Source organism: Astatotilapia calliptera, chromosome 23, assembly GCF_964374335.1.
Source record: "Astatotilapia calliptera chromosome 23, fAstCal68.1, whole genome shotgun sequence".
NCBI lineage: Eukaryota > Metazoa > Chordata > Actinopteri > Cichliformes > Cichlidae > Astatotilapia > Astatotilapia calliptera.
Window position 1 is genome coordinate 18,204,812 of NC_137443.1, and position 17,562 is coordinate 18,222,373.

At 47.3% G+C, this 17,562-nt stretch overlaps 1 protein-coding gene across 1 annotated transcript in view; it reads left to right on the top strand.

Annotated features, from left to right (window-relative positions):
- Positions 1-17,122, top strand: part of LOC113015857 (uncharacterized) — a 42,448-nt gene extending 25,326 nt beyond the window's left edge. The window contains exons 13-15 of the mRNA XM_026158212.2: positions 13,155-13,328; positions 15,459-15,505; positions 15,681-17,122. Coding sequence (XP_026013997.2) covers positions 13,155-13,328; positions 15,459-15,505; positions 15,681-16,264 — 805 coding nt within the window. The 3' untranslated portion in view covers positions 16,265-17,122. The remainder of the gene's footprint in view (positions 1-13,154; positions 13,329-15,458; positions 15,506-15,680) is intronic.
- The last annotated feature ends 440 nt before the right edge of the window (positions 17,123-17,562 follow it).

Here is a 17,562-nt window from a genome sequence, read left to right on the forward strand (position 1 = left end):
CCCTATGCATAGCCAAGAAAACAGTCCTCATGAACTGGAAAAATAAAAATAATCTTAATTCTAACCAATATAGAAATTATCTATTAGATTACATTAGTCTTGATACAGCCTCTGCCACCACATCAGATCAATTGCTCTGGGCTCCTTTGATCAGCTCCATCACCTAGTGGGGGTGGGGGGTCATAGTTTGGTCCCGCCTTCACTGTTGTGATTGGTGTGGGGGTAGGGACAGGCTTAGGGCGTCGGGGGGTTCCCCGGAGGCATCTTCCTTGGGGGGCTCAACCCGGGGTAGCGGTCATGTCCGGTTAGGGGCTCTGTTGGCTCTCCGGTGACTGTTTCCTCGCGGCTGCGTGCAGCGGGGCTAGGGGAGGGTCTGTGCTGACGGACGTGGGTTACTGACCTGGTAGCCTGGCTGCCCCTGGGTGGGTCCGGGATGGGCGTGAGGTTCTGGGGGCGCTCTGTCTCTGGGCTGGGACCCGGACTGGGCCTCGGGGGCTTGGGTCCTGGTTGGTGTGTTGCCGGGGTTGTGGGCGGGTGGGTGCATGGGGGCCCAGCCCTGGAGCAGGGTGCCGCCGGTGCGTCGAGCCACCTGGGGGGCTCTTCAACTGGTGGGGGAGATTGTCACATCTTGCAGGAGCTTTCCTCTCCTCAGGAGCTCCCTCTGCAGGAGGGGGAGATACAGGAGAGGTGGAGGAAGATCTCAGCCTGGGTGTTTATTGTCTTATGTAGTCTGGAAGATGAGTGGATGGTGGGGTGGGTGCAGTTTTCTCTGTGGTGGGGTTGGGTGGACTGTCCCAGGCTCTGTGGGGCCGGGCGGCGCTGCTGCACTGGGCCCGGTCTGGATGGGCCTGGGCCCCCTTTCCCTGGCGGGTCGCGGAGTATGGGGGTGCCTACTGGGGTCAGCGGGGGAGCTGGCCCCAGGGAGGGGTCACTTGCCCCTCCCTTCCTTCCCTCCCCATCTCCAGCTGCCTCCCTCTTCCCGCTCCACCACAACCACCCACACATGCAGGGCCTTGGAGTAGGGGTATGTCACCAGGGTGCAGAGGAGGCTACCCCCCCGTCTGTCCCCTTCTGGCTGCCTCTGCCTCAATTTTATCCCACAACTTAGACATTCACATTACTCACACTCTCATTACACATACATATAGGATCTTGGGGGTGGGCACGATACACGGAGTCCAAAGTACCATCAGGGTGTACACCCCACCCCTGGCATCGTTGCCCACCTCTCAATTTTAAATACACGTAGACATTGAGGGCTAGCAGGAGGGACCATGCGCTTACCTGCTGCTCTCTGGCAGGTAGCTCCATGCCCTCCTGGGTTTTAAATGCACCTTAGAACACACATGCATCAACATTACAATGAGCGGGTGGAGGGAGGTTTGGAGTCTTCTCTCACCCCCGTTCTCTGCGACCTGCTGGAGCAGGGGGGCTAGGAGGAGGAGTTGGCCGTCCGACTGCGGTCTGGAGTGTGGAGCCTTCCTGCTGCTGCGGAGTCGGGGCGGTCTGCCTCCCCCCACCGCAGGGAAAAGGGAAACACCACCTGGGTCTGGGTGCAGTTCCCCCCTCCAGGGGCGAGGGCACCTAGACCCGGTTTGTAGAGTACGCTTGGGGAGTGTGATCGTGTGTACAACGTCTCTTTATGTCTGTCTCCACGTTGGTTGAGTGTGGAGTAAGTGCATATGAGAGCATGAGGGTGGGAATGGATGTTTGTATCTGTGTGTGCCTGTATGTCTGTGTCTATATGTCAGGTTGGGTGTCAGGCGCCACCTCTCTGGGGACATCTCAGGCCCTCCAAGGTTTGGAGGCCTATCTCCCCCTACCACCACTTCCCCTGCCAGTGGCGGACCCCCTCAGACATCGGTGCGTTGGTGGTTCTTTGTGTCCAGGGATGGGCGTCCAGGTACACACCGGCTCACTCCTTGGCGGCCGCTTATCGGGGCCTGGAGCCTGGGGCTCGCTCGGGCCACTTCGGAGGTGGGGTGCCCCCGGCCTCTCGGCCTGGGGCTCGGTCACTCAGGCGCAGCTGGCTGCCGGCGGAGCTCACGGGCGCGTCACTGCAACTCCCCCTGGCTTCTGCTCCGCGGCTGCTGAGTGAGCCCTCATCTGGGACTCTCCTCAGCTCTTTCCGGGACAGTGGCGCAGCTGCCCCTCTGTTGGTCTTCCTTGGTCTCTTGTGTTCTGGGGGCCTCTGGATGTCTGGAGTTTTGATCTCCTCCACACCTGCTTCATGCCCTGGAGGACGGGGCTGTGGCCCCCCCACACCCTCTAGCAGATTATTACATGAAGGAACCTTTTAAAAAAACAAAAAACAAGCGCGTCCATGCTCACAGGTGTACACACGGGTGATCACACCCACAAACTACACCCTTTTTGGCTCCTACCTCAAAGCACACTGTGTTCTGTTGATCTTATGTGCTGCACAATAATGTTTAACATTTAGTATTTACTGTCATATTCCCATATATCATTGTGATGTTGTTTATTCTATTACTCTTGTTCTCTTCTGCTTGCTTTCTTTTTTCTTTCTCAGCAGGTGATCCAGGTGATTGATATATGCATTTTTTTTCTCTGCCCGTTCGGTTGGTTTTTGTCTTTTGCCCTTCTCCCCCGTCCCTCTTCTCAGCTGTTTCTCTTTCCCTCTTTCTTTCTCCCCTTCTTTCCCCCAGTCAAGTCTGTCCCGTATTCAGTAAGTGAAAATAAAATAAACAATAAAAGGTGAATCAAATGGACCATTACGGCAAGGCTGGGATGGTCAGTTTGGTAAAGTAAATCCGTTGGGCATCTTTCTTTGCCTTTAGACAACAATTCTGATGGCAAAAGAGCCAAACGGGACAGGCCAAAAAAAAAAAAAAAAAAAAAAAAAAAAAGCAAACATCACCAACCCAAAATTAGCAGCCGAAAGGTTAAGTCTGCAGCTCCACACTCTCATGTGAACCTCCAGTCTCTATTCTCCTGCTTCTGCCAAAAGCAAAACAAAGCAAAGCAAAGCATCCACCTTTCTCTTACCGGCATGGTGAATTGTTTGTCAACATTTATTCATCCTAACCTTGGTCCAGTCTTTGTCTCATTGTCAAGTCAGTCAACACTTTAGTCCACATCATCAGTCCAGTCACAGTCCAGTCACACACATTCATGCACACGCATTCACACGAGATATTGCGGATAGTGGAGACTTACGCGCAACCCATTCCAGTCTCCATCACCCGCAAAGTCATGTCATCATTTTTAAAAGAAAAAACCATTGTTTATGATTTTGGACTGGATTGACTCGCTGCAATCCTTTTAGACAGGAACTCACACGGTTCCCACAGGTAGCCTTTTCCTCAGCCCATTGTAATCTGGAAAAGCTCACCTTATATTTGCTCTCACAGAAATGTTTTACAGCGCTGTTAATTCGATCCACCAGGCCTGCTTACAACAAAGAATTAGAAAAAGAGAGCTGATTATTAACTCAAAGCACAAAACATCACCATAAGGGTGACACCTGACAGGTTTTCTCTAAGTGCACTGTGACAAAAATAATGGGCCCCTCCTAGACATGTCCATGTTTAAAACTCCCTCTATTGAACTAAGAAAACAACCCTAACCTAACTGACAGAATTAACCCATCACTAAAACAAAAACCCCAAAAATCTTAATCACAGAAAAATTTTGTTTACTAATCTAACAATAAGTTGTGGGAACTAGAACTTTCCGGGCCATAAAAGTTTTACCCTACTCCTTAACTAATACTTACATGGTCTGAAATCAGACTTAAAAATCACTTCCTCTGTTCATTTTCCCCACATTATATTTTATTGGTGGTTGCCCTCAGGTGCTTCAGTGTCCTGGACAAGTCTGAGGTCAACTGACATAGTTTCTCCTGCTAAATACACAGAAAATCTTGTTAAGAGCACAACAGTACTATTGCCCATTAAGCACTTTCTAAACACTTTATAACAATGTATCATTACTAAATTATAAATAAATAACTAAATTTCTTCTCCAGATCTGCACTACTGCACTTAGTCATAGACTTTATTTAATTGTCCTATACCTAGCTTCACTCATGCAGTCAGACAGGAAACTTGAGTTTTTTTTTTCTTTTCCTGTCCCGGCACGCACCCACGGTTCTGAAAACATTGCAAGCTAAAATACACATATAGTTCTGCTATACGTCACACACAGACACACAGTTTCGATCAAAACAACTCCTTCTGGTCTGACTAATGTGTGTGTGTGTGTGTTACTTAGTTCCGCTTTTTCTGTCTGGTTTCCTGTACTTTATTAATATGCCTCTGCAGCTCTGCACTAAACTTCCTGTTTCTTAACTTCCCCTTACAAAAGCCTCTGTTGCTAGGTGACCTGTCACCCTCTGACCTAGTTCTTTCTCACATCTGGCCTTGGTCTATAAAGGCCTCTATTATTAAAATACATAAAACAATACAATCAGAAAATAAGCACTAAGAATATATTTATTTCGTAACAAACACCACCAGAGCCCTAGAAAATGGCCTCACTACTCACTGGCACTTCACTACTGTGAATGTCTGGTTTAGTGTCTGCCTTTTCCACATTCTACACGCCACTAAACAATACAATTACACTTGTAAAATTATTGGATTAAATAACAACAAATAGGGCCATTTAAGAATATGAACAACCTTTGTGCAACTTCTTGATTGTGTGTGTAATAGAGAATTAATGACTTTGGTATAGCTGGAAAAATATTAATCAATTTCACCTTACAGAATCCATTTCTTAGAATTTCAATATTATAAAAATTCAAATGACACCTATTCCCAGTTGTAAACAATTATTTTGTTATAATTAAGTTAGATAATTTGCAATATTTGCAACAAACCACAACTTGTTTTCTATGACTATAAGAGATGCTGTAAGATGGGTGTGGATTTATAGTTCATAATAGCACAGAAACAACACTATTGAAGGTTACTATTGATCTTCTGTCACAAACAAGGATGCAGTGGACTCAAGAGCAGACTCAATTGCTCGAACTATGTACAATTTATTGAAAGGAAAAGGAACTTAAACAAGACTGGGTCTAACAGAAATCATTCGCAGGAACTGAGGGAGGCCCGAGGGCGGAGAAACGGATGTTGAACACAAGGAGAACACGGGCGGGAACTTCTGCAAACACAGGAGAAGGGTTTTACTGAATGGGATTCAATTAAAGGGCAGAAGTGAGTGGTACTAGTGGAGAGTCTTGTGCTTACTTGAAAACACCGGCTATTAGGCGGGGAAGGGGTTGCCGTGGGAGCGTCCCAGGGATGGTTGAGAGTGTGGGGAAGCTGGTCCAGGTTCCAAGGTGTCCAGGGAAGTTAAAGTACGGGCTGGAGGGCAGGCTGAGGAGAAGGTGAGTGTGTGGTCCTAGGGTTCTAGGCAGACTGGAGAACGGGATCGAAACAGAACCAGCACTGTTGATGAGTACGACGGGTGATGAATCTGGAGAACACAGGAGACGGAGAACACATTAACCCACGATCCAGGCACACAGAGTCCGAGCACAGAGGAGGCCAAGTTTACCACGGGTGGTAGCAGGACGAACTGGCGAGGAGTGGCAGGCAGTGCTGGCTTAAAAACCCTCTAGATGGAGCCCCAGAAATTGGAAGCAGGTGATGAGCTGGCCAACTCCACCCCAGGGGACGGACAACAGGAACCTGGACCACACCTGACCAGACACTCCCACTGCATATGACAGTATCCCCTCCTCAAGGGTTGCCTCCCGGCGACCATCCGGACTGGGCCCTGCGAAGGGAGGTGTGAAAGTCAGAAATCAGGGACGGGTCCAGGATGAGTGACCGGGGAACCCAAGAATGCTCTTCAGGGCCGTAACCCTCCCAGTCCACCAGGTATTGGGCACCACGACCGCGGCGGCGCACGTCAACGATCCTCCTGACCGAGTAGGCCGGGTGACCGTCAATGAGCTGGGCGGGGGGCGGGGGAACGGACGGTGGGCACAGAGGACTGCTACGGACCGGTTTGACCTGAGAGACATGAAACATCGGGTGGATGCGCCAGGAAGCCGGAAGCCTGAGTCGGACTGCCGAGGGACTGATGACAGCAGCAATCTCGTAGGGGCCAATGTAACGGGGTGCCAATTTCCGAGAAAGCGACCTTAAGGGAATGTCCTTAGCACAGAGCCAAACCCTTTGTCCAGGTTGATAAGCTGGGGCAACAGAGCGGTGGCGATCCGCATAGTCCCGTTGACGGTCGACAGTCAGCCTGTCGAACCTTCTGCCACACCGGCCGGCAGCGTCGAAGGTGGTGCTGGACAGAAGGAACGGCCAGTTCTGTCTCATTCTCTGGGAACAACGGTGGCTGATAACCTAGTGAGGCTTCAAAGGGTGACAAACCTGTCGCCGAGGATGTGAGAGAATTATGGGCGTATTCCACCCAAGGTAACCTTGGCACCTAGGGCCGAACAAAAGGTTCTCCACACTTGGGAGATAAACTGGGGCCCCCTGTCAGAAACAATTTCCGAGGGTATGCCATGAAGTCGGAACACATGGTCTGTAAGAATCTGGGTGGTCTCAGTAGCTGTTGATAACTTTTCTAGGGCTATGAAATGGGCCGCTTTGGAGAACCGATCGACTATGGACAGGATCACCGTCTTCCCTGAGGAAGCTGGAAGGCCGGCAACAAAATCCAATGCAACATAAGACCAGGGACTATGTGGGGTACTCAGTGGTTCGAGTAAGCTAGACGGGTGCCGATTGGAGGTCTTACTACGGGCACAAACGGAACAGGCTGCCACATAATCCTTTACATCCTTGTCCATGGAATGCCACCAGAAATACCTCTTCAATAGTGCTGTAGTTCTACTCACTCCCGGGTGGCAAGTGAACCTTGCTGTGTGGATCCAGTGGATCACAGCTGACCGGGCGGCAGGAGGAACAAAACGCCGACCGGGTGGGCCAATTCCTGGATCGGGTTCACCTCGTAGACCCTGGCGTATGGCCTCCTCCACATCCCAGGCGAGGGAGCCAATTCTGCAGGTGGAAGGGAGAATGAGCTCAGGGCCCCGGGGTTCTGAGTCCGAGGAGTACTGGCGGGACAGAGCATCAGGTTTGAGATTCCTGGAACCTGGGCGATAGGAAATGTCAAAGTTAAATCGGGTAAAGACGAGAGACCACCGAGCCTGGCGAGAGTTCAGTCTTTTTGCGTATTTGAGATAAGTTAGATTCTTGTGATCTGTCCAAATTATAAACGGATGTTTAGTTCCCTCCAGCCAGTGGCGCCACTCCTCTAAAGATAATTTAATGGCTAGAAGCTCTCTATCCCCCACGTCATAATTCTGTTCGGCAGGAGAAAGGCATCGAGAAAAATAGGCACAGGGCTGGAGCTTACCATGTGGACCAGACCTTTGTGACAGCACAGCCCCCACCCCACATTTGAAGCGTCAACCTCCACTATGAACTACTTACTTGTGTCAGGATGGATTAGAATGGGAGCTGATGTGAAGAGCTGTTTGAGCGTGGTGAAGGCTGAGTGAGTCTCGGGGGACCAAATGAAGGGAATCTTTGAGGAAGTGAGGCGAGTGAGAGGTGCAGCTACCTGGCTGTAGTTTCTGACATAGCGCCTGTAAAAATTTGCGAAACTAAGGAACTGTTGTAGCTGTCTGCGTGAATCAAGGATGGGCCACTCCACCACTGCCTTGATCTTTACAGGGTCCGTCTTCACCTGCCCTCCCGCCAGTAGGTAGCCCAGAAATGAGACAGACGAGGTGTGGAATTCGCATTTCTTGGCCTTTACATAGAGACGGTTCTCCAATAGTCGCTGCAGTACGCTTCGGACATGGACCTGATGTTCTTCGAGAGACTTTGAAAAAAATCAAAATGTCATCCAGGTAAACAAAAACAAAAACATTCAGGAAATCTCTGAGCACGTCATTCACAAGTGCTTGAAAGACTGCAGGGGCTTTAGAGAGGCCAAATGGCATTACCAGATATTCAAAATGCCCCAGGGGAGTGTTGAAAGCAGTCTTCCATTCGTCTCCCTCCCTTATGCGGATGAGGTGTTATGCATTTCTCAAGTCCAGTTTGGAGAAGATAGTAGCACCATGAAGGGGTTCGAAAGCTGAATTGATCAAAGGCAGGGGGTATTTGTTCTTTATTGTGATCGCATTAAGTCCTCTGTAATCTATGCACGGCTGGAGCGACTTATCTTTCTTAGAAACGAAAAAGAAACCCGCGGCCACTGGCGAGGAGGAAGGACGAATGAGACCGGCTGCTAGCGATTCCCGGATGTACTTCTCCATAGCCCCCCTCTCAGGACAGGACAGGTTATAAAGGCGGTTGGAGGGCAAAGGAGCACCAGGAAGGAGGTCAATGGCGCAATCATAAGGTCGATGAGGGTGCAGCGACTGAGCTCTGTCTTTACTAAACACCTCTTGTAGATCATGATATTCAGGAGGGACAGCGGTAAGGTCAGGAGTGGAAACAACCAATGGAGGAGAATTAGAAGCCTCCGAGGGCAAGTTGGCAAGTCAAAACAAACTCCAACTTGGTACTCTTTTCCCTGTCCAGTCGATGTGTGGATTATGCTTCTGCATCCACGGAAAACCGAGGATTACTGGCACGTCAAGGGAAGAAGTGGTAAAGAGGGTTATATTTTCCTGATGATTGCCTGCCAGCAGAGGCTGGAATTGGAGGCTCGAGCAGAGTGATGGGCAAGTTCAAAGATTTAGCCACCTCAGTGTCTATTAAATTTTGCTCTGACCCAGAGTCCACGAGAGCATGAAAAGAATGAGCCTTAGTACTAGCTATCAAAGAAACTGACAGCAAAAAACGGGGTTTATCTGTCATGGTCCTGAGTCTGAGGACTCGGTGTTTTGTGTTTCTTTATATTATTCTTTGTTCTCGGTTATTCTGTTTTGTCTTTTGTTTAGGTTTGCTATGTGTTAGTGTTTTTGTTTCATGCCTGCCTGTGTTCTCTCTGTCTGTCCATGGTGTTATTGTGTCTGCTCATGAGTCTGCCTGTCAAGTTCAGTGTCCTGTCTGGTTCTCTGTGTCTGTTAGTTTCCTGTTTTATTCTGAAAGTTCATGTCTCATGTCAGTGTGTTCAGTTTTACCTCTCCCCTGTCTCGTTAGCCTAATTGTGCCCAGCTGTGTCTCCCTTCTGTGGCCCATTCCCTGATTACTCCCCGTGTATTTAAGCCCTGTGTTTTCCTGTGCTCTCTGTTGCGTCGTCTGTTTAATTCCATGTCAGTCTGCATTATTCTATGTTACCCGGTACTCGTTCTGCGTCTCTCTGCCATCTCTCTTTGTGCATTTTGCTCCTCCTCCCGTGAGTGTCTGGTTTAAGTTTTGTTCGTTAGTTTTCCCAGTTTAGGTTTCTTTACTCCCCGCTCTGCTCTTCCTGTTTTGTCACCTTCTCACCGCTGTAAATAAACACTCACTCGCACCCCAGCCAGTACCTGCATTTTGGATCCTTTTTTAAATACACCACACGACTGCCCCCAGCCGTGACATTATCTCCTTTGAAAACACTGCCCACCTTTAACCCCGGACTTACCGGCGGGCCACGCCTTTTGGCCGGACCAGGCAGATGCGATGCGATGGCCGCTTCCTCCGCAGTAGAAAACACTCTGCGGCTCGGAAACGCCGTTCCTGCTCCTCAGGAGTGAGCCGTGAGCGGCCGATCTGCATAGGCTCTGGGGAAGGAGCGCGAGGACGGGCGGATGTTGTTACCAGCAGTGGCGGGGGTAACGTGGAAATGGTCGCGGGCCGAAACAGAGACGGAGAGGGCTTGGAACGTCTCTCAGCGTCTCTTTCCCTCAGTCGATTATCAATCCTGAGAGCGAGAGAGGCGAGTGCTTTGAACGTGGCCGGCTCGTCGTGTACAGCTAGCTGATCTTTCATCTGTTCGCTAAGGGACACTAGAAAAATACCCCGCAGCGCGGCGTCTGGCCAACCCCGTTTCTACAGCGGCGGTGCGGAACTCAATCGAATATTCCGCAACACTGCGTTTCCCCTGACAGAGTCCCAACAGCCTCTTAGCTGCAGTACCCTCAGAAATCGGGTGAGCGAATGTAGCCTTAAATTCCTCGAGGAATTCCTCATAGGAGCTTGAGGCAATCAGGTGAGAAGACAAAAACGCCTCAGCCCACGCGAGCGCCTTACCCCTTAGCAACCCAACAAAATGGGAAATCTTGGCAGCATCATTTGGGAAAGCGTGTGGCATGCGACTGAAGAACACCAAACACTGAAAAAGGAAGCCCCCACACTGACCCAACTCTCCGTGGAAAGGCTCAGGTGGAGGGGAGGAAATGCCCCAATAAACTGATTCTATCATAGTGGGTGCAGGCGACAGTCCCGGCTGACTGGGGGGGAACGGGCGGATTCGGCTGACTGATTTCTGAAAGCCTGGTGAGTATTTCCTCTTGCTTTTCACTAATAGTGTTACACTGGTCCACTAGGGACGTCAATGTCTGTTCATGCCGTCCTAACACCGCGCCCTGTTATTTATGACGGCGCGAATTGGGTCCGCTGAGTCCATTATTGGCCAGTTCGTTCTGTCACAAATAAGGATGCAGTGGACTCAAGAGCAGACTCAATTGCTCGAACTATGTACAATTTATTGAAAGGAAAAGGAACTTAAACAAGACTGGGTCTAACAGAAATCATTCGCAGGAACTGAGGGAGGCCCGAGGGCGGAGAAACGGATGTTGAACACAAGGAGAACACGGGCGGGAACTTCTGCAAACACAGGAGAAGGGTTTTACTGAATGGGATTCAATTAAAGGGCAGAAGTGAGTGGTACTAGTGGAGAGTCTTGTGCTTACTTGAAAACACCGGCTATTAGGCGGGGAAGGGGTTGCCGTGGGAGCGTCCCAGGGATGGTTGAGAGTGTGGGGAAGCTGGTCCAGGTTCCAAGGTGTCCAGGGAAGTTAAAGTACGGGCTGGAGGGCAGGCTGAGGAGAAGATGAGTGTGTGGTCCTAGGGTTCTAGGCAGACTGGAGAACGGGATTGAAACAGAACCAGCGCTGCTGATGAGTACGACGGGTGATGAATCTGGAGAACACAGGAGACGGAGAACACATTAACCCATGATCCAGGCACACAGAGTCCGAGCACAGAGGAGGCCAAGTTTACCAGGACGAACTGGCGAGGAGTGGCAGGCAGTGCTAGCTTAAAAACCCTCTAGGTGGAGCCCTGGAAATTGGAAGCAGGTGATGAGCTTGCCAACTCCACCCCAGGGGACGGACAACAGGAACCTGGACCACACCTGACCAGACACTCCCACAGCACATGACATCTTCTTATGGCCTCAGATAATAATGGTAAATGGTAAATGGCCTGTTTTTATATAGCGCTTTACTAGTCCCTAAGGACCCCAAAGCGCTTTACATATCCAGTCATCCACCCATTCACGCACACATTCACACACTGGTGATGGCAAGCTACATTGTAGCCACAGCCACCCTGGGGCGCACTGACAGAGGCGAGGCTGCCGGACACTGGCGCCACCGGGCCCTCTGACCACCACCAGTAGGCAATGGGTGAAGTGTCTTGCCCAAGGACACAACGACAGAGACTGTCCAAGCCGGGGCTCGAACCGGCAACCTTCCGATTACAAGGCGAACTCCCAACTCTTGAGCCACGATCGCCCCTTTACTGTGTTTGTCTTGCTATACCAAAGTGCAGCATTAAGTGCCCTTGATCATTACATTTTACTACAGACACATAGAATACATCATTGGTATTAACAGAAATGGTTTGAACCCTGTGAAAGTATGTCGTTCCACAGGGTTGCATACTGGAGCCAGTTCGTTTTAATTTATAGCATACATTTTCATTGCTTTGGGGATGATACCCAACTTTTTATATCCACTGAGCCAAATGCCACACACCAGTTAATTAAACTGCAGGGATGTCTTAAGGACATAAACACCTTGATGACCTCTAATGTGCTGGTTCTAAATATAGCATATATAACAGAGATTATTGTCCTCAGCGATGAAAATCTTAGAAACATGGCGTCTCACCAGATACTTCCTTTGGATGACATTAAATCAACATTACAGTAACACTGTGAATCTTGAAATTGTTGATACTAAACTAGAAATAACTTTGTCCTCTCCTGTAGCTTGTGTTTTGTCCTGTTTGTTATTTTTGATCTCTCAAGACTTTTTCTTTCTTTTCTCCTTTCTAATTACTCTACAACTGGTCAAAGCAGATAGCTGCCCGTCCCTCAGTCTGGTTCTGTTGAAAGTCACGTCCTAAAGGGTGTTCTTCACTGTCATCAAGTGCTGCTCACAGGGGACTAAGTAAATGTTGAAATTCAATGCTTAACCTTCCTGCCTTCTTGGGACCTTTTTGTGCCACTGCTATGTGTTAAATGGCTGCCATTTCCACTGTGTTCAGTGGAATATAACCAAACTTGCCACAGGATAGTTTTTACCTGTCAATGTTAATATTCCAGTGTGAATTCCTTAAATCAGCCTAAAATGGCTGAGCAGCAGAAATCCCCACACCCATCACCCTGGGGACCATTTTCTGCCCATTGACTTCCATTATAAACGCTATTTTTCAACCCCAAATTATCATCATATGATTTTATTTTTTCTTCTTTTCTTGGATGTCAATGAAGACTCAGGGCCTTGAAGTTTTAATTTTTAAATTGCAAAAAAAATGCAAAAAAAATAATGGCAGGTCAAAATGTATGTTGGTGCCAATCTTTGGTCCATCTAAAGGCCTACTTATAATGACAATCACATATTACTTCAACTGGTTTTTTGTGGAAATATTTAGTTTCGTTTTTTGGTTTTTGGGGCTTATAACACAGGGCGCTCATGTAATAACACTGGGATTTGAAGGGTTAAAACAACGAAAATATAATTAAAACTTTACATGAATATTTCAGGGAGAAGTAGTTTTACAAGGTTGGCTAATTTAAAGTGGAATAAAATATGGATATATGGTCTTTTTATGGCGTGGCTGAGAATGGTCCCTAGGGTGATGGGTGTGAGTTTTTTAAAGGATGGCAGGAGGGTTAATATTGTAGGATTTTGCTTTATAAATCAATTTTAGGCTGCTGTTTTCATCTCTTGTGGTTTGTGGCTTATGGATGACATTGTATCTCAATATTTAAAAATAAAACATTCAGGGAGCAGTTCATAGATTGATTGCTGTTTTGTGTGTTCACAGGCTGTCAGGCTGTTTGATCACAGAGGAAGGCTGTACTTCTCTGGCTTCAGCTCTGAGCTCTAACCCCTCTCATTTGAAGGAGTTGGATCTGAGCTATAATCATCCAGGAGACTCAGGAATGAAGATGCTTTCAGCTGGACTGAAGCATCCACAATGGAGACTGGGCACTCTCAGGTATGTAAAGAATGCCTGATAGAGGAGGAAGAGCTGAAAACACTTTGTTTCTTGACTGTTTGTGTGACTCTGAGATGAACAATGACACAGCTCTCTGTGTCTAAAGTGAAAACAGCAGAAATTGATGGGTTTACGGTAGAATTTAGAAGTTTTTTAAAATGATGTCAGACAGCTGTTTTACAATAATTTCATAGAATATATATCAGAAAGAAACCACTCTCTCTCCCAAAGAAAACCTACTAATATAAAACAAGGGCTCATGAAGAGAATCATTGATATTCTCTTCACTTGAAGCACTCTTCTTATTATCAATACACCAATTAGTAAAATGGTGGAGCCATGATTTCACTACAGTGGGGCAAAAAAGTATTTAGTCAGCCACCGATTGTGCAAGTTCCCCCACTTAAAATGATGACAGAGTTCAGTAATTTGCACCAGAGGTACACTTCAACTGTGAGAGACAGAATGTGAAAAAAAATATCCATGAATTCACATGGTAGGATTTGTAAAGAATTTATTCGTAAATTAGGGTGGAAAATAAGTATTTGGTCACCTCAAACAAGGAAAATCTCTGGCTCTCACAGACCTGTAACGTCTTCTGTAAGACGCTTTTCTGTCCCCCACTCGTTACCTGTATGAATGGCACCTGTTTGAACTCATCATCTGTATAAAAGACACCTGTCCACAGCCTCAAACAGTCAGACTCCAAACTCCGCCATGGCCAAGACCAAAGAGCTTTTGAAGGACACCAGGAAAAGTATTGTAGATCTCCACCAGACTGGGAAGAGTGAATCTACAATACGCAAGGAGCTTGGTGTGAAAAAATCAACTGTGGGAGCAATCATCAGAAAATGGAAGACATACAAGACCACTGATAATCTCCCACGATCTGGGGCTCCACGCAAGATCTCATCCCGTGGGGTCAAAATGATCATGAGAACAGTGAGCAAAGATCCCAGAACCACACGGGGGGACCTGGTGAATGACCTGCAGAGAGCGGGGACCAAAGTAACAAAGGTCACCATCAGTAACACACTACAACGGCAGGGAATCAAATCCCGCAGTGCCAGACGTGTTCCGCTGCTGAAGCCAGTGCATGTCCAGGCCCGTCTGAAGTTTGCCAGAGAGCACATGGATGATACAGCAGAGGATTGGGAGAATGTCATGTGGTCAGATGAAACCAAAGTAGAACTTTTTGGTATAAACTCAACTCGTCGTGTTTGGAAGACGAAGAATACTGAGTTGCATCCCAAGAACACCATACCTACTGTGAAGCATGGGGGTGGAAACATCATGCTATGGGGCTGTTTTTCTGCCAAGGGGACAGGACGACTGATCCGTGTTAAGGACAGAATGAATGGGGCCATGTATCGTGAGATTTTGAGCCAAAACCTCCTTCCATCAGTGAGAACTTTGAAGATGAAACGAGGCTGGCTCTTCCAACATGACAATGATCCAAAACACACCGCCCGGGCAACAAAGGAGTGGCTCCGTAAGAAGCATTTGAAAGTCCTGGAGTGGCCTAGCCAGTCTCCAGACCTCAACCCCATAGAAAATCTGTGGCGGGAGTTGAAAGTCCGTGTTGCTCGGCGACAGCCCCAAAACATCACTGCTCTCGAGAAGATCTGCATGGAGGAATGGGCCAAAATACCAGCTACTGTGTGTGCAAACCTGGTAAAGACCTATAGTAAACGTTTGACCTCTGTTATTGCCAACAAAGGTTATGTTACAAAGTATTGAGTTGTATTTTTGTTATTGACCAAATACTTATTTTCCACCCTGATTTAGGAATAAATTCTTTACAAATCCTACCATGTGAATTCATGGATTTTTTTTCAAATTCTGTCTCTCACAGTTGAAGTGTACCTCTGGTGCAAATTACTGACCTCTGTCATCATTTTAGGTGGAGGAACTTGCACAATCGGTGGCTGACTAAATACTTTTTTGCCCCACTGTATATAAATGTATTGCTGTGACAACCAATCCAACAACTGATTCAAAAAATTGACAGAGCCAGGATCAGTCCAAATGATCAGCAGTTTCAGCCATAGCGATAACATGATAACATGTAATCTCCATGTGTGCATGCTGAAAGAGACTGTGCTGGTCTGACTCCCCTCCTTCTTTCAGGGTGGAGCCTGCTGGAGTCCGATGGTTGACACCAGGTCTGAGGAAGTGTAAGTGTGCTTTTAATGTCATTCATGAAAACAAAGCAGCACACATTCAACCATCTTCAAACTGTCACATCACTGATTCACATCTCTGATGTCAGGAGTCATCATCAAAGTGTCAATCAATAAACAGATGATGGATCAATAACTGCAGCTGGATTGTGTTTGTTCTCTCCATCAGATTCCTGTCAACTCACAGTTGACACAAACACAGTAAATAAAAACCTCAGACTGTCTGACGACAACAGGAAGGTGACATATGTGTTGGAAAAGGTTCAATCATATCCTAATCATATGGACAGATTTATTGACCGGTGTCCTCAGCTGCTTTGTAGAGATGGTCTGACTGGTCGCTGTTACTGGGAGGTTGAGTGGAGTGGAAAGGTTTGGATATCAGTGAGTTACAGAGGAATCAGAAAGAAAGGAAAGGTTAATGATTGTGTGTTTGGATGGAATGATCAATCCTGGAGTCTGAAGTGCACAGATGATGGTCCTCTTTCTTTCTGGCACAATAAAAGCCAAATACCAGCCATCTCCTCCTCTTCCTCCTCCTCCTCTTCCTCCCCCTCTAACAGAGTAGCAGTGTATGTGGACTGTCCTGCTGGCACTCTGTCCTTTTACAGAGTCTCCTCTGACACTCTGATCCACCTCCACACCTTCAACACCACATTCACTGAAACTCTTTATCCTGGGTTTGGCGCAGGGCTCATGGATGATTTGTTGGGATTTTCCTACTACCGTGGTTCCTCAGTGTCTTTGTGCTGAGTTGAATGTAAAGAGTGTCCTGCTGTTAGAGAAGCACTCTGACTGTTGAACAGATAGTTCAGTCTGTACATGTCTGTCTCTCTCACTCAGGAACACATTTTCAGATTCATGGGTTCAATCAGTTGATGTTTTAAACTGTTCTAAATGATTCCTTGCAAACTTCTTCTTCAGTCTTTTAACGATGGAAGCTACGATTATTCCAGGATCCACGTGTTTTTTTCCCTGTATTTTTTCCCCTTAAAGCTTCACAGTGAGTATCACAGTGTTGAATGGACTCCCCACACACAATGGTTGTGCTCACACATATCAAGTTTATTTACCACACACTCTGGCCAGCTTTTTTTTTTTATCTCTCTTCTCTCGTCTCCTGCCTCACTAAGAAGGGAAAAGACCGTCATCAGTCCAAATGCCACACGCTGTGTTCTCACCTGCCTCCGCGGCACCGCCCTGTTCAGCTCACTGCACCACTCCTCCCCTGCAGCTGAGCCAGGAACCACACCTCCACCACAACCAGTATGTTGTGTTTCTTTGAAGCTCAGTTCACAACCAGCTCCTCTGTATTTTCAACAAGTCTGAGCTTTTTAAAATGAATCCAAATGTTTGATTTCTCTTAATGTGATTTTTCCAACCTTTTACTGCTTTTACTGTTCCACTCATTTTTGGAAACTGTGATGGAAGCAGGACAGGAAGGAAGCTCTCAACAGAAGCAGATTTTCATATTAAGAGCACATTTTAATGTTTTTTGCTTTAATTTGTTGTCAAATCCTGAGAACAGACAGGCTGTTTGGATGCTCCATGACTGAATAAGTGGACATCCACCATTACTCAGTGTATAAATCATTAAAGACATTCAGCATCTCTCATGTTTCTGTTGTACTATAAAAATAGCTCCTTTAAAAACTGATCCAGTCAAAGAAGCATTAACTTCCATACTGATCAGATCAATATGTACAGTTCTGATATCACCAAGTCTTCAGATGTTTTATCACCCTCTGCTGGTGAGAAGATGAACTACAGGATGTCAGTTTTGGGGTTTTTTAAAAATTTGTTTTCTGTGATCCTTATCTGTTTTGGATCCATTTTGCCATGGAAGTGGACTCCAACTTGGTCACAGTGTGTCCATAATCATGCTCCAAGTAAAACCACAAGATTAACCTTATAGTGTTGAAACAACAACAATTAAAAGTTTGAGTAATAGTGAACCAGTTCCATTGTTTGTGGGCTCCTCGAGCTGAATCCGGCAGGTTATTTGGTGGACATTTAAACAAGCACGCATCTATAAGTTGAACGTCTCCAAA